Genomic DNA, 24,143 nt, shown 5'->3' on the forward strand with positions numbered 1-24,143 from the left:
GTTAATTCTCGGATATATTATTTTATTTCTTATTTTTATTTTCACTATTATATACAACATAATTAAAATCAGGTGAGGAAAGCTTGGAGATTTGTCTTTTTTTGATCATATATTTTTTGTTTCTTCAAACTGTTGCTCTGATAACAAATTTGTTTGATAATTTCTGTGCTGAGAAGTTTTAGTGGATGCCGTATTCAGTTCAATGAAATACAGGACAGGGAAATAATTAATCCTTTGAGTGCTGTAATTTTTCCCACCAAAATTTTAGTGCGACATTTTACCAATTTTTGTGAATTTTTCAAAAATTGTTTTGATAATTTAGGACCAAATGGACATTACATTTCATGGGCTACTTTTATATCAAAATTTTGGTGAAAATCTGAAAAAAAATTGACTAGGTTATATTTTGTAAAGGCGACAAAAATTTACTTTGGCACTCAAAGGTTAATAGTTTTTACATTGACAGTCTTTACACTTTATGGCAGTCTGCTGTCACATTTTTATCATGATACCGATAAACTGATAAACTTAATTGGTGCTCTGGATTTGTACAGTTATTACTGCACTGAATGCTTGGTAGACACAGGGGAAGAACACTTGAAAATATAGAACTGTTCCAATCCATTTATTTGAACGTAAAACCTTCATATTTTCGTAATTCCCCCGTACAACTTTTATCCGAACTACCAGGACTGCGATCAAACTCCCTGTAAAAGCCCATTGAAACCCACTGGTTTTCCAATGTGTCAGTGGGCCGACTACTTTACACGTACACACAAACAAGATTACAATGTTTCCAAACAGACCTTTGACCTATTGCATATTCAGCCAATCAGGGCGGCACTCAGATTACAATGAGGAACTCGATAAGTCCTATTGTGAAAGGACTGCTGGCATGTCGTGTGTCGGAAATTCCAGAAACGGGGAATTATTATCCCCTAGATACTGCGGACTGATTTGTGATTGGCCCACGCCGGAGATATCCTGCCAACCTTCTTTAAAAGGCCATCCTGTCTTGAACTTGAAGTATTCTGGACATCGGACTCTGGCCAGGCGCACTTACAAATAACCATTACAAGCACAATACTTGTTTTTGCATTGGTACATCGAGTGACATTGCCAATACTATCATCTGTGTTACAGTGTGTTATTGGAATCTCATTCAACGCCATTACCAGTTGAGTAGAAGAGGACAATTTCCTGGCAATATTTTCATTTTCTGTCCCTGCACTGCCATCACTTCCTTGACTTGAAATCGCAATATCCCGAAGAAAACTAATTTTCTTGTTCATCAGTGATATCAACAAGCAGCAACAAGCAACAAGAGGTGAGAAAACCAAACATTTATTTTTTTTCCTGCATAACTTACACAGATACCGGTATTACAAGTAGATTTTCAAACATTGGTAAACGTCAGGCAATGTGTTAATCATAAACTTTGCAAAATCATAAACTTTGCATGATGACTCAGAGTTTCCTTTGAGATTACAAAATAGAACACAGTTTCCTCGGGCAAAATTTGCCAAAAGTTTCAAACGCAAAGTTTTGATGCACATATTACCCAAAGTTTCTTTAATTGTAAATGTTTTGTCCTATCCTCTGCAGATCTATCACAATGCTCTCCGGTAAATCAGTCACGTGTAAGTCAACGAAGAAGATCGTCAGGCAGATCAGTGACATAAGTGCCAAGGTCTGCCCATCCGCTGCCAACCGGTACATTGGTATCACAGAGACCTTGATCATTGGCAAACGTCAGGAGGCCATTTGCGAGCGACCAGCATACCCACTGCCATTGAGGCATTCGGATGATGTCGGCGACGTGGTTGTACAGAGCGTTGCGATTACGCGCCAAAGCCAGGCAAACTGCTGTCTACAGAAGAGCAACTCGGCAATGGTGCAGGCAGTTCTGTACACATCAGTTACAGCAACAAGTTGTAAGTATAGACAGTAGATGTTTGATCCCCATGACACTTTGTCATATCAGTGCAAGATTTCAAAGGTGTGTGTTCTATACAAATAGATTACACATATAATACTCAGTGGCAACTCTGGTTACTGTTAAAGTCACCAGAAAGTCAGACCTGAAAGGGTAATGATAATTCTATGACACTATACACAACAAGACAACTTCATTTGAATTTCAAGCAGTGTACCAAGTCATTGTGGCTCGTTTTTCTGACAAAAAAATCAGTCTTTACAACTCTCTAACATCGACATGAAAACTTGTCGGCAAATTTACTGACATACAGTGTAAGAACTGTCCAAATATCATGAAGGACAAGGGAAATCACAGAGATCTTGAGGAGAAGCTAGCTAGTTGAAGCTAGTGGTTGTACTCTAAATCAAAATTTACTTCACAGTCAGCCAGAAGTTAGGGAATCACACAGAATAGGGGAAGAAGATTGTTGTACAATCTATCTGATATCAAAAACAGTCAGACTAAGAACAAAGACGATATTTCAATGCTCTTATCTAAGTTATTTAATCTGCAAACTAACAAGCTATCATTTGCTGCTCAAATTTTGGCCGCTCCAATATTTATTTTATCACTTCTCTGTCTGTGTTTTGGCGGAAAAAAGAAGAAGTGGATCTGATCACGATAACTGGTAATAAAACATCCAAATCACTACCGGTGATAAAATAATTAAATCCCATGATAAGAGGAAATACGTGCAGGGAAGACAGTTTTTGCTCGGAGTGTGCTATCATTGCGTAAGACACGGGAAGTGATATATGACGCGGTTGTAGTTCTGTACAAAGTTTTATCCAAGTTGAATTTTTTTCAACAACTTTGATGGAGCTGTTGCATCTTTCACGTGATATGAGATTTCATTTCAAAGTTAATTCAGAACAACAGACAATGCTGGATTCAGGAAATAGTTGTTAACTATTGCTGACTTAGAGAGGCTCTTCAGATTCACCGCTATAGTCCCTAAACCGAATCTAAAATTTAACTCCCCAAGTTCACAACATTTAACAAATGCAACGTAAACGATTATTTAAACTTCCAATCTAACCTTTTTGATAGATAACTATTGTCCCTGGACTTGTATTTACCGGTACTTAAGTTATGGGAATATGTTGATGACTATTAATAGGTGAAACGTTGTTTGTTTCGACAATGCATGTAGATGGCAATAATATTGAATTATTTTTCAACTTTCAGGTCATATTAAAGAACACTACTACCAAACCAGACACATTGACCGAAAAATGCCGGTACTGCTGGAGTTTGCCGAGACAGCTGGCTGCATCGTGGTGTACTACATACGGCAGCGTTCCCAACACAGGGTCTACGTAACAGACAGACTGTCCTGTCCCACACAGGAGAAGACAACGGATGATCCGAGACTGTTCTACAAGACGCAGAGGTCTGGCGGAGTGGTGTACGAGAGCAGCAAGTACCGGGGACATTTCCTCTGCATGAGCGGGAAAACACTGACTGTGAGGAAGAAGTCTTCCAAGATATTCACACCAGACTTTCTCTTTGAGGTGAAGCCATACAGGCACAGGTAATAACGATGATTAAGATAGAATATACCTCAGGTACAGATACGGTATTTGGACTCAAACGTTTACAATATTGTTTTAGACTACCACTGATTGGGGCTCATTTTGGAGCCCTTGGAGTAATAAACTTTGTCACTGCCTTATTTTTGTGAAAATCAGAAATTAAATTTTTTCTTATTGAGTTACCACAGGGATGGCGGCCATTTTTAATTTCAAATATCAATATGTTGATGGCAATTTGTACTTCTGGCACCAAATTTGCTTGGTGACGCCTTATTCTTGATTTTGAAAGCAGATGGCTTAAAGTTTCCCTGAGGAAAGTTTGGGCAAAAGTTTAAGTCTTTGACTTTCATTGTGCATACTGTACATTAACACTATTCTCTTGAAACTGTTGTGAAGGTTGACAGTCATCCATGTAGTAACAACATAATCAAAATCTTTAAATCTGGACAATTAGGCTTTATTACTATTGAGTGGAGCTGATTCACATTCATTTTCAAATCCTCCATTAGATGATGAATCTAGGGAATGATGTGAAATACTACCACTCAATATTAATGTTCAATAGTCGAGATATATACTACTATATTGTTATCTTGAAATATTGTTATCTTGAAAGCATCTGATTCCAAAAAAACAACACTTTTTTTCACAACGAGGCTGTGGTTTTAACCCTGTTACTGTTTCTCATACCTGATTGCGCAGGGTTGGGAACAATGTGGGTTGAGCTGGTATCAAAGTTGAAATGAAAGAGGTGGGAGGATGTTAGGGCTCCCTGTATACCAGAAATCTGGGCTTTCTTTTTCAGAAATGTATAAACTTGCATTTTTTACAAGAAATGTCGCAAATGATAAACATTCAGATGTATTTATATTCTGTATTTAATGCCTGTGGGTATCTCTAATACAGGTTTCTGTTTTCCCTATTTGGAATAATGCTTTTCCTAATATGGATGTTTGTTTTCCATATTTGGATTGATGTATTTGCTGATTGGATAATATGTTTTCCTTATTTGGATTTATGCTTCACACATTTCTAGCTTATCACTCCACTGGCACATCAGTCATTCATCCCATTCTGGGTGAATTTAGGGTTCTCAGAAGCTGCAGAGTTTTGTTGCTGTTGAGAAGTATGGTGTCAGGAATCAATTAAGAGTAATTTAGAAAAAAAAAGACGAAATTTCTCATTTCATTCCAAGGACTGAAAGTTTTTCTATGCTGAATACATACCGGTGATGAGGCTGAGAGAGCTGTTATAGAAATATCCAACCATGCATGCCTTGCATAACAGCTTAGGTATAAATTCACCAAATTTATATCACATACCGGTACATTGTAGTTACATCATAAGATATATCATACATACATGTAACTTATGCGGTGCACCTGAAATACACTGGATCCAATTTACATCATTGAAACCATAGCTTTTTCTTAGGAGGCCCTCCCTAGCTTTGTGAAATTGCACTACCAAAATTTAAATGATTTTTTTCCAAATGTAACTTTTCTTGCTAAAAACACTGCTGGTTTGTTCTTCAGTATTTCAGAATGAAATGTGAAAATTCCAAACAATGTGAGCCAGCCAGGGTTGAGTTATATTCTTTTACCGTACAATATTGAAAAGGGGAGATAAAAGAATCCACAAAAATTTGGTGCATGGATTTGCATACATCTACAGTTCTTTCTAACCCAACTTGACATCCTAAAGAATAAACCATGCCAATATTTCAATCTTGGAATTACCAAAATTCAATGATTTTTTTGCAAAGAAGAGCTATTGGGCAGAAAACACTGTGAAATATGCAACCACCCTTAAATCATGATACTTGATAATCTACAGATACATGTATTGATACACCTGGCATGCAAAGCTTGAAATGCTTTTTTCTCAATCCAAGTGTGTGGCTTGTTTTCCATTCATTGTCTGGACTTTGTAAACACTGTGTGTTAATTTTGGCATATCCCATGTTGGGATAAACTGAATTTACTGAAGAATAAGTGATTCATTTATGATGGGCATACCTGTACAACACTGTGCCAATATTCCATATGGTATAAATCAGTGTTTTCCTGAGGGTGCCCTTAATGGGGAAGTTCACCAAGGATGATTTTTACATATGTGGTAGCTCTGTGGTCATTTACCCCAGAAAAGCTATTTTCACCATTTATAACTCACCCGATTTTTTACGAAAATGATAAAAATAGTACAGGAAGTTGCCCATGTAATTTGAATCATGGGAAAAAAGCCCCAAGCTTGGAGCTTGCATCATGTGATATGGAAGGGACCATCTTCGGATGGGTATGGCCCCCACATTGTCCACTCACAGTAACACAGTAGTAAACAGCAACACAAAATCTGACAGTGGACAGTTTATTATAAGTGATTCATCGTTTATGCAAGGATACTCAGTATAAACAAAAGTTATGTAAATACGCACAGCCTGGTTTAAGCATGGGTGAGTGGACAATGCCATACCCATGGGAAAATGGTGCCTTCCATGTCACATTATGCAAGCTCCAAGCTTGGCGCTTTTCCCATAATTCAAATTACATGGCAACTTCCTGTACTATTTCTATCGGTTTTTGTTAAAATCGTGCAAGTTATAAATGGTGAAAATAGCTTTTCTGCGGTAAGTGACCACAAATCTAGCACATATGTAAAAATCATCCTTGGTGAACTTCCCCTTTAATGATGAAGAATACAAACACACCCCTTAGGATGACACTGAATTGTACTGTAGCCTGTCATCAACCAACTGTTCTTTAGACTCGCCAGACAAGGCTTCTCATGTGTGTTCAGAGTGTTCAGTTTCTTTTGCTGTATGAATTTGTAAAATTTTCTGATGTGAAGTTTCAACAGGATTTGACACGGACACCAGTTGATTGATTTAACATTTTCAACCTGCCTTTACACCCCTGTACACGGGTACAAGTACTGTTGTCTATGTGGAACCTTTAGGGTTGTACGGTACTAATTTTTAGAGCAAACCAGGTTAATGTACGCTCGTAATGTACATTTCAGACTTCAGTACGTTTTTCAAACTTTACTTCTGACAATGTAAATACTTTGAGGTAAAAGACTTGTAGCCTGGGGCTGAACGAATGAACAATCAGCCATACTGCTGGTAAATTTAATTATTAATATATCTGAAAAAAACACAAGAAAAGTCATAGCTATATTTCCTTTTTTCTGAAATAAAAATGTTCTGCTTGACTTGAAGTGCTTAATGCCTTCACTATCAGCTTTTGGTATAACGCCTTCACTATCAACTTTTGGTAAATCCCTATTGTTTTCAATGGCATAGGTGATTCCATATGAAGCTTATAGACTTGAACCCTTCCAACACAATGTTTTCATGTCAGTCTATTGTTTCTGAAGATGAAATAGAGAAATCTTGGTATGAAGGGATTAAACCCTTCCACCCCTATTTCTTTGTACAGAGGTCTAACCTTACCATAGAGAACAATGAGGCCATTACCAAAATGTGGTGGGATGGGGGTTTAGCATAGTATCACCACCATGACATGGTTTCAGTTCTTAATGTACTGATATTACAGCCTTTCATTTTACACTTACTAATGACTTTATCATGATGATAAATATATCTATCACAGTTTTTTCACACTCATGTTGTTGTATACATGTATTTTACGTCAGCTTTTCATTTTGCTTGTTGTGTAGTGTGTTATGGGAGACTGACTTTGTATAGCTGTTTTGCACATGTTTTGGTCACCCAATCCTACATGTATGTAGACTTTTTTTTACAGATTAAGTTGGATAAACCTTAATAAATAAATAAACTAATTAATTATTTAATAAATAAATAAATAAATGAATATATAAATAAATACAATTTTCCTCAAGTATCTCTCCCTGCAGTCATATTTTTACTGCATTAATCAACCTCATTATCCACCTTTAAGCCATTCACTACTTTAATTATATTTTAAAAGATCCTCTATGTAGAGAGCTGTCAAATTATATGACATACAAATATGTTACAGTTACTGTGGTTTTATATTTTGTACTCTTTGTATATTTTTATTTTGCATTGTTTACAAATAAAAACAAAATAAAGCAAAACAAGGACTATTTTTCGGTGTATTTTTTCTCCTCATCCCCCCAAATCACCCCTTCCATTTTGAAAACATATTGTATGGTGTAAAACACACTCTTGTGGTCAGAACTTGCAAGGCTATAGTAGTGTTAGTTGGAAACACCGAAACACAACAATTTTCCAGACTTGAGAAGTACAACACTTCCATCAACAACCTGAAATATATCTTTAATCCTTATCCTGCTAAGGTCACTACCAGGTCAAGTTGGTTAAAACCAGCCAGGCATAACAGGTCTCACATTTTGAATTTTATCGAAATGATAGAGATACTGCAAACATGATTTTTCTAGACTAAAGCTGTTATAACAGACCAAGCCTAGTAGGTGAAAATGTGTATAGTTTGGGCTCAATACTGCTGTTTACTGACTTGGCTGACGGGAAGTGATACTGTCTGGCAGGAAAAGGGTTAAAGAAGCACGAATACCTATACCGGTAGATATACGGTACAAAACAACATATTTACCACAAAGCAGCATGAATACAGGATATATATACAAGCACAAAAATGAACAGCTAAAGGGCCTACCTCAAACCTGATAAGGATAGGCGGCAAAAAATGACTGCCACAAAACCAGCATAGATGAAGTAGCACAGTACAACCATGAAATTGCACAACACAATGTCCAGGCTGGCCTTGCACAGATTAGAACATTGATAGCTATGGTACACCACATACAAGGTACAAAACTTACATCACTGACAAACACTTTGCACAAAATACCCAGAATAAGCCACGACAGTATCACTATACACAATGTGGAACACAATAAATGCCACAAGCTAGCACAGGGCACACACTTGACAAGCATCAGTCATCACTGACAAAGTACAATGTACCTTAACCCTTTCACCACCATGGTTTGTCCCAAATCCATTGTTTTCTATGGTAAAGTTGGACCAGTATACAGGGAACTAACTGGGGGTGAAAGGGTTAAATGACAACACTGTGAATAAACAACTATAATTTTTTTTGTACCAGAACATAATACCTGTGGTGAATAGTAGGACTCCTGTTTGTCTGGAACTTGCACCCAATTTAAAATCTCTCCAGTTGAACCACTGAAAAATATCAGCCTACCTATCTTCTCAACGGGTTTACCTTTCAGAACAGAGACATTGAAGCCTCAGAATGAGTTGTGAAATCCAACACTGAGGGCGCTGTCACTTCTGATCTGGATATGGAATCTATGTAACATGGCTAGTGTAGATTGCAGTCTAGGAGAATGGTTCATGTTGGTACACATTGATAACAATTAGTACATAACTGATTTGCAGCTAATAATGCCCTATCACTACCTATCACAATGACTATTGCTTAATAAATGATATGGAATGAATGGAAGAAAGTTACAGACTGAGGGCACATTCTCAGGAATGTGTCTTTAATTCTGTTTATTTGTCTGGAGAACACAAGATTATTATACCACTATTGGTTCCATATATGATTATTGATTAAACATTGACAATTTGTATCATTTATTTACCCAGTTTATTTATTTATTTATTCGATAAAGCTTTGGTACATGTCAATACCAGTGTTGTTTTATGTTGCTGAGGTGAATTCATTCGCAGTATTTCCTCATCAACATAAAACAATGCTCTTTGATTGAACCACCAAGAAATAATTTCATTAATATTCATTGTAAATTCATTAGATTTATCTGCGTAAATATGTGATGTGAAAATCACCAATATGAGGAAGGTATACCGGTAAAGAAGTTTCAAAGTAAATGTAAATTTCAGGTATTTCACCAGCATTGCGGATCACACCATTTTGTCTGGGGTGTCACAGGGTAGACAGGCAGGGGCAGTTTTATTTTGCCAGTGTGATATGGCCTGGCTATTAAAAGCATTTGTTCTTTGAGACACCTGCTTACCTGGTTCCCTGAGGGATCACCTCCGTGTATTATGAGCACATCTTGGATGCCATCTCCGTTCATGTCCCTGATAAACTGAGGCGTGTACAAATTGCTGATGTCTATCTTGGCTTCATGCTCGTCAAATCGCCATAGCAACTCTCCCGTGGCACCACTCACTGCATGGAACACCTGAGACAAAAGGTAGAACTACGTCAATTCACGGCGTGGAGCCAGAAATATTTCAATTTCACTTGCATGATAATCTATCCAAGTCTCAAAAACTCTTTCATCTCAAACACTGAAATGGTCCTGGGATCCTTCTATAACTGGTAACTTTGAGTGAGCTATGCAACTTACCTGTACATTTCTCCTTATCATCATTCCATATTTAAATTATTATACTGGTATTGTTTGATTTGAATGAGAAGTTGGGAATAAAATTCTCTATTTTCTTGTATTTTGTATGTCAAATGAGACATTGGTCAAATTTATTGAAATTTCAATTTGATTTGACCAAACTTCCCTCATTGAGTCACAGTCCAGCCACAGAGACAGGATGTCATTTGAAACCCATTGTTCAAGTTGAGCAAAGAGTTTCAATACTTTGTGTACAAACAATGAAAATATTTTTGACCTAAATGTGTGTCGTATTATATTCTTGTGTCCATTCAATGACATTATAGAATAGAGTTCATTCCAGTACATTTCCATCTGTATTCCACATATGATATAAAATTAAGGTACTGTAGAATGCGCCTCAGGGACAGATATTCTGACTCTAAAATTTTTACCATTCTTCCCTGATTAACCGCTTGTGGGAACTTTTTTAAAGCTCTTGAAATAAGAGAAAAATTTCACTGTCTGTTCTTTTAAAATCAAAAACATAATTTTCCCCCATAGAGTTACACAGGCATAGCAGCCATTTTGAATTTCAAATAGCAATAAAAAGTCAGGTACTCTGTTTTTCTAGTACCAAACTTTGCACAGTGACCCCTGAATTTTTTTTCTTGATTGGCAAAAGAATGGTTGAAAGTTTCATTGAGACAAGATTGAGCAAAAATTTCAGTCTCACACTACCTTTCTGTAATGATGTACATACTGTTGTCTGTGTGTCTACATGTATAGTATACAATATTTACCCCTCCTCTTCCAGCTCCCAGGCAGTCTCTGACCCCATCACTGTTGACATCAACATTACAATTGACACCGAACACTTCATGTTCAGTGTAATGCCTCCATAGCTCTTTGCCGGTTCTTCCGTCAAGTGCCAGCAACCCCCCAAGGCATGGGTGTGAACCATTGAAGTAGAGGTCACACAGTATTGGTTCTGCAAAGTAGCGATCTGCACCTGTATACAATAGATGGAAGACAAAGTAAGAGATGGAACCAGATTTAAGTCAAGTACAAGTCAAGCCTTGGCTTACAGAACCTTGGTTTGGCTACTCTTCAACTGTCATTTTTAGAACAAAAAATCAATATTTTTCTTCAGTATCAATTTAGTTTCTGATTCTACTAACTAGAAAATGAAATATTGATTCTACTATTTGGAAAAATGAAATACACAGATACTTGATGCATTTGGTGTATCACAAGAGATTTAAAGGAAATGGGGTCCTCAGAACAGCACCTGTGTGACCTTCTGTTTTACAGACAATTTTGTAAATGATTATGTAAAGTTTTAACCTGCATATTTCTAGTAGACTGTTTGCAAACCAGGACTATTAAAATCCCTGCCCTCTGAGAGGTTCAGAATGAGATAATCAACATTTATCTGTACTAGGTATATGATGCATATTGATGTATTTATTGTTACATTCTTGACAAGAGAATTCTGTCAGTTCTCTCATGAACAATTACTATGATTAAGCATAGATAAAGAGGTGGAAAGTATGCTGTGCACTCACAGTACATATTGATGACATTCGAGATAAAGTGAAGTCCTGATATTGTAAACTTTAGGCTCATTCACTGCAAGATCATGTTACTCATGCTTTGATGAATAATGACTTCTTTCAAACTCACCGCCTTCAAAACCCCTTCCTTTGCAAAAAATTTGGACATAGATTCATTCATTCATGAGAATGCAATAACTGATGTAAAAATTTTCACCATTCAACAAAGAAGGTCAAAGTTACATACGTGTCTCTTCAATTTTCCCTTTCTCAAAGTGTGGAAAATTTGATCTGGAAGTTGCATGTACCGGTACATCAGAACATTACCTGATTACTGGTATTCAACTTCATTTGAATACTTAATGAAGGGTGCAATGTACCCTGTGGTTTTCTATGAATACTATATCGCAGATAATACAGTGTATGATTAAAACAATCATACGGAAATAAAGCTTTGGATTTGTGATTTATGCATGTATTCAGCAGCATTACTGCAGAGCAATTTCAACGGGATTTACATTTACAAGAATTTTCCGGTTGTTAGCCCATTAAAAATTTATGTAAATGAAGGTTTTTCTGATTGCTTCAATAAGCAATTACAGGGACTCATTCATGAATATTTGTCACTTGAGTGATGAACAAAGAACTGGTATGTATGAATGAATAAAATGAATGAATGAATGGATGAATGAATGAATGAATGAATGAATGAATGAATGAATGTATGTATGTATGTATGTATGTATGTATGTATTGTATGTATGTATGTACGTATGTATGTATGTATGTATGTATGTATGTATGTATGTATACTACTGGTATGTATGTATACTATGTATGTACATGTATGTACGTGAAACTATACTTGGGCAATGAATAATGTACCAGCTTCTGGTCAATAATGGATGAAAGCAAACTTTGAACAATACCAGTACAATGCATGAGGCAAAGCCGACTCCCTTATGGAGTGCAAAGTCTGCTTGAATCCATTATGGGCCATGCAGGGGTACATAAGCGATATCATTTTATAGTTTTGGCCATGCCGGTGAATTTGTAGAAAACACCTGGGGCCACAATACTGTGTAAGAGGATACATTATCAGTAATATTTTAGAGGGATGATGTCACAAAATTCACCGGTATGGACAATATAATGTATTGCAATCGGTGAACTTATGCATGGTGTAAAACACCTCATGGTCAAGGTCATAACACAAAGCTCATATACTGTGATGTCTTCAAGCGTGAAAAACTAGGTTGTACATGTGTCTAGTTGATGGGCCATTTCATCCAATTGTGGTTGGTACATCATGCAGTAATTTCAATACTCTAGGGGGATACACACAGCCTGTCAATCACAGTGGAAGAAATCAACTATAGGGACATCTGGGACTCAAGGCAGATCAATTTAGTCAATTCACAGAGTAAAACTAGCTACTTAACAACCCTTCAACAATAACTCCACGCACCAAATATGACATTTACATTTTTTTTTGTAAGTCCCCCTTGCAGCAGGTGTCACATGCTGTAACAAGGAATTTCAAACTAGACAATTCAGTTAATACCAATAAAAATCTGTCTGCAGGTCCACTAGGATTTCTTTTAGTTAAAGGTATACTGTCACCTGTTCCAATTTTACCACAGTTACCATGGAAAGAGAAAATCTAACCAATCACAGATTTTAAGCGGGTGGCCGCTTTTTTAAAATCAGCGCCCTCAAATGGTCATTTTAAATACCAAAGAACGCCCCTTTGACCATATATGGGCATATTTAGATTACAGGTGACTGTATACCTTTAATGACTACATCAAGGGAGTGAATATGTGAGTCTGTTTTAAGGTGCTTCCTTGAAAGGGATAACGTCACTCTTATTTGACCTATACAGAAATATTGCGTTTACACTCTTGGGTGTCTGTCGTGAAAGGTTAAAAGTCTTGTGTTTAATTTACTTTGAATTAATAAATCATCACGGGTGTTAACATGTGGGGCATATTATAAGTTGGCATGACTTGCAATGTGAATGCATGCTTTCACACACTTGTTCCAATCATCTTTTATCTGCAAAATCACAGTGAACTCTGCAGTTCAGGGACTTTCACAGACTCCTAGATAAATTGATTTTTCCCCGTAAAAATTCCCAGCTAATTGGCTGTCCCGCTAATCTCATCAAATCTGATAAAGTGCAGGATGTCTATTACAATACTTGCTGTGATCTACAACACGATTAGTGCACTGCGGAACCTGACTCAACAATACGACTGCTATTAAAGAAACCGACTGCAAATCATGAGAATTTTATCGTGACATTTTGTGAGAAATATTGTCAGTGCAAAGGTCAGACGGAATATCAGCACCATTAGGGACCCTGGCAGAATGAGTGAGAAGGATTACTTTGAACGAGTGATGCAGGTTGTCACGGCAACAACTCACCTGTTGCAAATCCAATCACGACATCAGGTGTTCCGTCCCGGTTCACGTCGTTTAATCGGAACGCTGCTTCCGTCAGCAACTGATGGAGAGTCCTAGTCCAGACCTCTTCAACCTTGAATTTAGAACACCCCACCACGCTGTCTTGATCATGACCTTTGTTGCCATGACGACTACTGGAAGGGTCTCTGACGAGCACTTTGATGAGCTGGAGGCCGAGGAAAGCCATCCCAACGAGCAGGCAGACCAGTAGAACAAGATAAATGACGCTTTTGATGACGGCCTGTCGGTGCAAACGATATCGTTTTCGTCCGAAAGGCTCCTCTGGTAATTTGATGCGTTTTCGCGGTGACATAAGAGGTTTGACAACAGTGGCGTGAGGGGTTGAAAAAAGCTCATCGTCATCCTCTTCCTCCTCCTCCTCATCTGTGCAGATTTCCTCCTCTGCTTTGCCGACTGAGGTGTACAACGCTGACATTCTGTCTCGTATAAGTGACCGTATTGATACTAGTGATGTCATCAAAGCATTTTCAACAGCTCAACGGTTCATATAAAAATTGCAAAACTTGTCGCTGCTAAGTTCACCTTGATTTCTTGAGATAATTGTCTTTGAAATGCTGCTGTTCCTACTAATAACCTGTACCAGCAAGTTTACTGATAAAATGTTGTTTATTTGATGGCAGTGAAGAGCAACTGTACCACAGCACTGGATTGAGAGCGTGACTGATCAGTGTACTGTACCATTGTTTTCAGGTGGAAAGATTTACTTAACAATATTATGTTTGTGCTCTTAGCATATCAGTACAGTAGTGAACATGGGAATGTTGCATCAACATCTCTTGTGATGTCAGATGAACGGAAAAGTACCGTACTTTGAAGTTGGGAATCCCTGCGGGCATGGCATTGTCAGGGTATACGTGTGAATGTGAACACATATTTCTGGAGAGCAGGCTTTAGTTTTGCGAAGGTGAACAGTACTTGTGCTGTCAATGCTTGCTTTTGCTGAATTCAACTTAACTTCTTGTATCAGATCAGGTGAGTGGTGGTATACCATGCAGGGAAATCTGGCGAAAAGTTGTCAGTGTTCAGCTAATGTATGACCTGTCATATAAACAAATGAAAATATAGAAGTCAAAATCAGACTGGTCAAAATAAAACATAGCATTGCAACATCGCAACTGTAGGCTTTTCACTGAATACAGCATCATAGCTGATAAGTGTCATAGCAAAGATTAGGTAACTGTAATTTGCATGGTGGAACTATGGCTAGACTGCAGCACCAAACCAATATAATCATGCAGGCCTTATACGTAAAATCACATCTTTTATTTACTTGGGGCTAATGAGGCATTTTATGACCTGCAAGAGCAACATTCTCAGAGGGCAGATATAACGTCAGTCCTTTACAAATTTAAATTTGCAATGCATTGGTTTCCCAGAAACGGCTATTAAATGTTCACAAGTGCTTCATGCAGCTATTGATTCACCTGTTTTATGCAACACTATTTTCCTGAGAAGCGATCAGCTGAGAGAAAATATTTCCTAAAAAAAAACCATTTTGTCAGATTTTTGCATTTGACATTTTGAAACAAACATCCAATGAATTTTGTAACAGCACACGTATGTGTATTTGTACTTTGAAAATGTCATTGACGATTTCTTTCTTTCAGCTCACTTAGCTCTGTCTGGGAATATCTAATGTAAATTTGAAAATTTTCCATCTGCCAGTCATCCTGACAAACGATTACTTGAGGTAAAGTCTATTTTTTATTCTTTTTTATATGGGATGCAACAAATTGTATTTTTAATATTTATTGTGCTTTTCTCCTGAATTAAACTTATTATTATGCATGTAAATTGATGGGTTCCCTGATACAAAATTAATAAATTTCATTCTTCTTTATTGATGTCATTCTTCGTTCATTATTTCAAAGATTTCTTATATTGATAGGGGTATAAGTACGTATGTGTTTTACTGGTATATGAAATTTTGAAGGGCTGTGATTAGTATTTTGGGTAGAAGACGAATCTCATTACTCATACTTGTTTACCGTATGTGCCAGTACATTCATGCCCTGTGCAACAATCCACTAAAAGAGATTTCACACGGCGTTATCACATTATTCACTGACATGCCATAGAATACTGCACATCAATTCCTTGGATCATGTGTCTTTCAGAGACAAGTCAATGAATTTTTGATGAAGCAATTATGAAAGGTTCCAGATATGCTTTAATAATAGAGCACCTCGTCAGCTTTGACAGTTGCAGTGTTCAATTCTGAATGTAATGTACTCAAGTACTAGTAGCTGAGGCTTTCCACATGCGTGGTTCTGATCAAGTGAATGATTGAACTGGATTGAAATGTGTGGGCACACACAATGTAGGTAATTTACTGTCTTTGCATATAGCTACAATGTATTAGGCAATGGTAATTACTTGTATTATATAGAGTTTGCCAATCATTGGCAAAGAAGTATTTTGAGTATTTTGTTTTCATAGATTTCAAAATAATCTTGGTAACTCGCACTTTACATTTTAATTTGAGACCATACAGTCATATACAAATAAGGTACTAAAGAAAACCAGGCTCAACCCTCTGCTTCTAGGTTTCATAATAACGCTGTTTGCGGTTTCAAGTTTGTTACTAACTAAGCTGAATGCGTACATGTATGACAGTAGACACTACTGCCTGAAATTCCACAAATTTTGTTATCGCATACATGGTTATTGTTGCAGCTTGTACCGGTAGTCTGAGCCATAAATTAGTGTGACTTTTACTCGTATCTGTTTTTTGTAAGCCTTGCGGAAAATGCAGAAAAATATATTTTTTTTTTAAGTGCTCACTATTGGCAATGGTCAATACAGTACACCGTAACTTGACGTTTTAGAGGTCCAGTAGCCGTAGCTTTTGATGATTTTTCAGTGTTCACGGCTCATTTTCAGCAATGCTCAAAACACTGTCAGTGTATATGATTAATCACCTGCCCCTTTTAAGGCATTTGTATTCAGCCAAGTTATAACCAGTAATTGAAAAAATCCATCATAAATGACATGCACTGCGACACTGTTAATTCTCCAAGATGAATGTTATGGGATAATCACTACACTGGACATGCTTTGGATATTTTACAAGTGATCACTGTAAGTGTTTTTAATTTTCAAAGTGTTCAATGCGGCAAGATTTTGTTTAATGCAAAATTTTTGTTTAATTCTAAATTATTTGCTAGTACACAGTCTTCCATTCCACTGTCTGTGGTTAGTATCCAGCTCTTCTCTCTGTAACACATTGGAATGCCCTGCATCATTGCTTTTGATCAAGTGAATTACCTCTGGACTCGTAAAAAAAAAAATATTTTAACCATCTAGAAATAGAAGAGTACTGCTGAGATAATCATTTCAATGTCATTTTGGATATCACTACTGCAGCCTTAAGGTAGATCAATACTACTCATTCTCAACTTTCCACATTCTCAGTACCTTAAATACGATTGTGTTACCTACGGCAGTCATAAAAGGCTGAGGCGGTCGACCACAGGTAATACAAATACGATAACAGAAGCAAAAGTTTAAGGTTCACATAAGAATTAAATGCCAGGAATGCCTTAAAAGATAAAAAGATTCACAAATAGACAGAAATTGTTGCCATGACAGCGATAACACTTGTAATTATGATATCACTGTCTCATAGGACTTGCGATGAGATTCAGAGAAGTGGACTTTTTACCCACAATGCATTTCAATATAATGTAGTTGCAGTGTCCCCTAGCATAAGACAAAGCTACAAATGTAGCCTTTGAGTTTGAGTGTCAAGTCAGTTTTCATCGCCTTTAGAAAATATAGCCAAGACAATTCTTTTTACGTCTAAACATTTTTTCAAACATTTCCCAAAATTTTGATCAAAAAGTGTAGCATATGAAAAGTGCTACCCATTTGGTTCAAAATTATTGAAAGAATTTCAAAAAGTGGTAAAATGTTGCAGAAAAATTTAGGTTGAAGAAATTAGAGCACTCAAAGGGTTACAGGTAGTGAGAATTGAGCAAAAAAAAACCATTTTCTGAAGATTCATATACTGCACTGCACATACTGAAATCCTCTACATGACTATATACTAAATGACAGATTGATCATTTCCACTTGTCCACATGGCCCAGTACACTGTACTTTTCAAAATTAACGTACCTGTGTACTGTAAGGCATGAAAGTGTGTGTCTTGAAAAGGGTGTTGTTTGGAGCCCTCAGTATGTGTTTGCAACATCACGGGCTGAGTCTGTATTATTGCAAATACATGTACCGGTGCTGACTCCCACATAGTGTTACTGTATCATTATCAGAAAATACCAGTAGTGTGCAAATAAAAAACAAGACTCAAGTATATATGTGATTGTCTCTGTGCTGATAGGCCTCTATTTTCCATCACTAAAAAGGAAATGCTGTGACAATAACTTGAATATGATACAGTTATGAATAGGACTGTTTTGTCTGCATTCAAGTTACAATCAACACTGGTACATACGGGTTTCATACAGAGAGAAGATTTGTCCTGTGTTCATGTAGATCTTTATGATTCATGTATTGTGGCATGCAGTACATGTGCCCTATGCAGGATGCTTTCCGTGATAACTCAAACGATAAAAAATTGAAAGAGTCTTTGGGGACAGGTGTTCAAAGAAAAGAGGAAATTACACACACCATGGCCAGCACGCAAGGAGCTAATACCGGTAATACTGATTTGATGGGAATGGATGGCATATTTCAGTCAGTCCAGATCTGTGAGATTAACACCAAGTATGCCTCTTGTTGTCTGTTATAAAAGATTTACAAGTACAGGAAGTCGGTGTGCCTGTCCAACTGGAATCCATCATAACTTAGGATTTGCTTATTGATCATTCGAATGAACAGGAATTCTCATCAAATCATTGAAAAGAGAATGAAGGATAGAAAGCATGCCCTAAGGAATAACTGCTACATGGTAAATTGACTAAAACAATCATTTTTACTACATTGTGTAGGAATACCCAACTCAACGTAATTTCTCTGGCAACATACTTAGGTAAAAAATTTATGTTTCATTCAATGTACACAAGCTACAGGTAATAATTTTATAGGACACCGTGTACAAAATTTTTTACCAATTTTTATGAATTTATCTGCAATATGATATCTCTAATAATTTTGGACCAAATGGACATAGCATTTCATTGAGCAAAGTATTTAATCGAAATTTGGCAAAGATATGAAAAAAATGTTGACTGGGGTATATTTTATTAAGGTTGCAAAAATTGACTTTGGCGCTCAAGGGGTTAAGCAAGGAACTTTGGAGTAACATTGGGAAAAAATTTAACTATCATGTCACTGTTAAAAACACTTGCCCAAATGCAAATAGCCTTCACCCCCATCACCATCCTAACCCCCCCCCATTTCAAATGGTTCGTCCTTCAGCTTGCAACTTCCTGGCAAGTTATAGTCTCTTGTCAATCTCATGAAACCTTGATTCAGAAGAATTGAGGATACTGTGACTTGGAGAGGATTTCAGAGCCGGAAAACCTTGCCCACGCAGCCACAAATACAAGAAGACTAGATCATGAAGAATTTACGACTCAAGAAATGTCATCTAGCCATGCCTGATCCTGTGTCATGCAAAATACATGTACAATACCGGTAGGTTGTGATTTTATAATTTCACAGGAATATTACCCGCTAGACATATATACAATTCCACATTACTTGTGGCCAAAAGTTTAAATAAATAAATGAAAAAAAATATTTTATTCAATGAATGACTGAAAAGTCAACAAACCCCTCCTTCTCCAACCAAATAGGCAAAAGTGAATCCTGGTACGGTACAAAACATCAAGCAGTTATTTTTGCCAAAAGTACTGCACATCTTTTTGTTTTTTGGTGTCCTGGTATAATTTACCGATAATTTTCCTGAAGTTCATAACATTTGAATCTCAAAAGGAATCTTCAATGAAGTAGATCATAATATGAATGATAAATGAACTAAAGATGATGATGAATGATGAACTTAATTAGAGAACAGGCGCACTGGAAAGGAACATAACAAAGTAAAATTTTATCAGACTTGCCTTCAGTGAAAATCAATCTGTGTAAAACTGGCGAGGAGTTTTCTTCCTGATCTGTAAGTACATGTACTGACAAGTTCTATGGGTACCTCAGGGCCAAGCACTGTAGTTTGAGAAATATCCCAAAACAATTAATTATGATACAGTGTACTACATTTATAGTTTACAGCCTAAGTGAACTGCGTACTAAAAAGAGTTATTTTGTACATGTTTAATACCCCCAGTACATGTAGCAAAGCCCTACAATTTACATATACGCAAATCTGCAAATTTTATTATCATTTTAAAGGAATCTGATAGGTCATAACATTATAATTTGATGGTCTGGCACTAGACACAGAAACAAAGTTACAGAATATATGTTTTGGACTTGAACATGTACTGGAATACATTGGCAAAACACTAGGATACATGTACACTATTTTCTTTATATGTACAGCAGTTCCTACTGTGCATTGGCAAAATAGGAGAGCCACAGTTATAATATCACTAAGATGTGAACTGTATAAAAAGAGATTTCAAGTAGGGAAAATGGACCCACCAGTCTGCAGTTAACCTGTATATTTGTTAATTCTCCACCCACCTCTGGGAAGCAACACCTGGTCCGCTTAAAACATTTATAACGCAAATATCAGTCAAATCATGCCAGTATTACCAACCAAACACATTATTCTTTGATCGTGATGGAGACCTGGCTGCCTAGCAACCGGAACAAGAAACAGTCACTACCTAGGCAACCAAGATTTAGGAGCCATGTTGATAGATGATGGTAATTTATTATTAAAGAAAAGTACACAAAACTACGACATAGTACTTCCAAATATTGAAATTGGAGACAGTATTCTATCCATTAGAATAAAATAATGCCAAAATTTATTGATTATTAGTTAGTCATAAATTCACTTTGTATGGTTGTGCTGGTTTTCCAGATGTTTAAGTCAGACACGTATTACATACATCTGCACTATATGCTTTCCCACGGAAAGACAAGAAGCACTGCAGAGACACAGAAATCATTTAACCAAATGGTTAGAACTACTCCGCAATAAAATCCTGGATAAATGGTGTACCACAGAATTGCTATGCCCAAGAGATCAGTATCATGATCAGCATCATGTGAAGGTGGTACTAACCAACCTGTGTATAAATGTATTTATGGAAATACACATATGTCTGTGTGGGTCCGCACACGTGATTTTGTTGTAACTATAGTCCATGGGACTTTCAGGTTTAACCATTACACACTACAAAACACTGACAGACATTTCAAAGCTAAAATTTGGAGAACATGATAAAAATTGCATGCTCAGAAGGTATTCTAGTTTAATTTGAACCTGATTCCAAAAATGTTAGAAAAAACTATTTTCACTGGGTTGCTACGGAAAAAATCAGGAATATGCACTGGAAGCTGCATGTCACTACAAATAATCAGAAACAGTTATGACATTGAAAAGGTGCACAGTAAATACATGTATACATGTACCTCATTCACACTGCAGCAGTGTAGAAGATTTTGACAACAGGTGGCAAATTTAAGAGTAGGAGGTTACAAATAGCGTGTGGGCACATTACATTTGTGAAAAATGTCCCTGATTAATTATTTATTAAACTAAAAACTTTCACAGCTTATCAATTTTGGCTGAAAGTCAGTTGTTTTTGCCCTCTGCACTGTAAGAAGGTATGCCCACATATTATACCTTATGATATACCCCAGTATCACACTTCATCATATTCCCATGCCACATTGCTCTCAGTGTCCTGGTAACGTTCACTGTAAAATATCAGCTGTGATACTTTACGGTAAATGTTGAGATGTGCACGATAAACATTCATGATTTTTGGAGTTTCCTAAACTGAATGTAAACAAAGAAATGGCTGCTACTCTGTAGATGTTGCCGACATAAAAATACGAAGGGCTTTGAGGAAGAAGGGTATTTCAGGTAGCTAAATATTGAAAAATAAGTTGAATTTTGTAGTTGTTGTTCATTGGTTATTTCAGGTAAGCCTACATGTACCGTACATTATTTGTACATTTTCAGAGATGAACTAAAAAAGAAGTTTCTTTAATTTTCTTTTTAATTTAATACTATGTAAAAAATTAATATTGCCCGAAAACGTAATATGAATAATTTTTGTAAAAAATATACATTTTGTCTTGAAAAACACCAAAGAAATTCATTACAATTTTGTTCTGGTTTCAATCACATATAGGAATTAAAGAAATAGTTCTGACTGAATAGTTTGGTACTGTACCGGTATGTAAGCATTTCAATCTTTTATTGACTTTTATCACCATTACTACAGCTCAAAAAAGACAGTCTCCACTGACTGTAATTACTTCTTGGTCCTTAAATTACCATTATTGACTGGAAGTAAAGCCCTCAACAGGCAGTTTACAATTTCTTCACTTCAGAAGTCCATACAGTTTTCCTTTTTTATTATTCATTTTATTGTATTCAATGCTGAACCCATTAGCAAATTTGATAACGGCTTCATCCAGTTTGGTATTCTATCAAATTTTCAGCTGGGTATCCAGCTACTCAAAGCTCTGTCCATTATCAGTCTGTATTACCATGATAATGTTATCAACTTTACTGCCAGGAAGGTATCTTCTCAAATTCTCCATGCAGTAGTAATATTAGCCTTCATCGCCAATATTGACCTCATTGTGACCATAAATCTCAACAGTCATTATTGACCTGAACACTGTTATCGACTTCAGTAATTATTATTGCATGGATGGAAGCACAACAGCTATAATGACAACTGTCAGCTTCAACAACTTTGCTGACCGTAATTAACCCACACTGTTCATATTTTATGAACAACCAACATTACAGTACTGCCACTCTATTACATCCATTACCAAACTGCAATATTCAATTATTTTCCTTTCACATTGTTCAATAGAATTCAGACCTGAATTCAGACCTGAAAAATGTTGTTCACTTTCTAATTAACACATGACATTGACTTATAAGCTGTGCCTGGAAATGTAAGAGGATTTGACAGCCACCTTTACTTGAGCAGCAATGTTTAAGATATATCTTAAAATTAAGACGGCTAGCAATGGTAAAGTTGAAAAAAATATTGTTGGCATTATTAAGACTGTAACAGGGTAAGACATGGTCTGTTTCATCAATTTTTAGATAAATAAATAATTGACACAGATTTGACACTGCTCTTAGTTAGCCTTAATCGCTTTGTACCTGTAGCATTTTGCTATCTTTGGCACAAATTAACAAAATATTTCTTTTATGGCAGGACCACAGTCATACCAGTATCAATGCCTGATCAACATCTTTTGGATAAATTTTGCATCTGTTCCTCCTCATTTATTTCAACAAATTTTTGTTTGCGAAATCTTTCATTTTGTGAAAAAAAATTCATTCTGTACTTATTCACTGTAAAGGGATATGTCAGGACAAAAAGCAAGAAGACGCAATGTTTTCTATACAATAGTGATATTCAGAAATGGTTGATGTACACTGTTTAATCAGAGGAATCAAAATAGTTTAACCTTTTTCTTCACATGGCGTCACAGTTCAAAATCACCAAAACAAATTTCATTTTATTATGCTTACATTTTGATGAACAAGCAACTAAAACTACCTTCCATATGCTTCATTTGATTTGACTTGATTTGATTTGATTAGATTTGATTTGACTTGATGACTAAATTATCTGCTCAGTGCAGATCAGTATTCTTGACACGGTGGGTGTTTTTAGTTTTGAAAGAAAATAACACAGACACACATTGTTTCGTTGTTCAGAACATGAATTTCTCATAGTTTTGGCGATCTCAATGCCACAAAATTTACAGGGAATGGATGAACATCTGCAGGGGACTAACAATTCACGCAGGATTTGAAAATTCAAGTTAGTCTCAAAATCACAGCAATTCTGGCTCTGCAGTGCAGACTATGTAAATGTGCACGTTCACAGCCTTCAAGGTGTTCATGAGATTCTTGGCTGTCTACTAAATGTCAGGCACCATCACGCTGTGAAGCCTACAAGATATCCTGTACTGCCTCAAGGGTCTAACCCATACCAACAATTGACGTAAGTAAATGAAGAGGATGATGTATGGCTGATAAATATGCATGGTTGGTTGTAAAACTGTGATGGATAAGTCTGCAGTGCTTGAGGCAAACTGCTTTGCAGTATACCGGTACACTGTATCTGAATTACTGTTAGACTGATTTTCACAGGGAAAAGAATTGCTTTTTCTGCATAAAGAGTACAGACTAAA

At 36.5% G+C, this 24,143-nt stretch overlaps 2 protein-coding genes across 2 annotated transcripts in view; one reads left to right on the top strand and one right to left on the bottom strand.

Annotated features, from left to right (window-relative positions):
- LOC139127077 (uncharacterized) overlaps positions 1–8,706 on the bottom strand; it is a 28,972-nt gene extending 20,266 nt beyond the window's left edge. Inside the window, exon 1 of the mRNA XM_070693000.1 lies at positions 8,617–8,706. The gene's annotated coding sequence lies outside the window, so the exon portion shown is untranslated. The remainder of the gene's footprint in view (positions 1–8,616) is intronic.
- LOC139127034 (uncharacterized) lies at positions 1,610–6,032 on the top strand. The gene is made up of 2 exons (XM_070692958.1): positions 1,610–1,934; positions 3,167–6,032. Exons 1-2 carry the CDS (start codon positions 1,616–1,618, stop codon positions 3,514–3,516), a joined length of 669 nt encoding a protein of 222 aa, XP_070549059.1. The 5' UTR covers positions 1,610–1,615; the 3' UTR covers positions 3,517–6,032.
- Positions 8,707–24,143: the final 15,437 nt, after the last annotated feature.

Source organism: Ptychodera flava, unplaced genomic scaffold (genome assembly GCF_041260155.1).
Source record: "Ptychodera flava strain L36383 unplaced genomic scaffold, AS_Pfla_20210202 Scaffold_28__1_contigs__length_4768798_pilon, whole genome shotgun sequence".
NCBI classification, from domain to species: domain Eukaryota; kingdom Metazoa; phylum Hemichordata; class Enteropneusta; family Ptychoderidae; genus Ptychodera; species Ptychodera flava.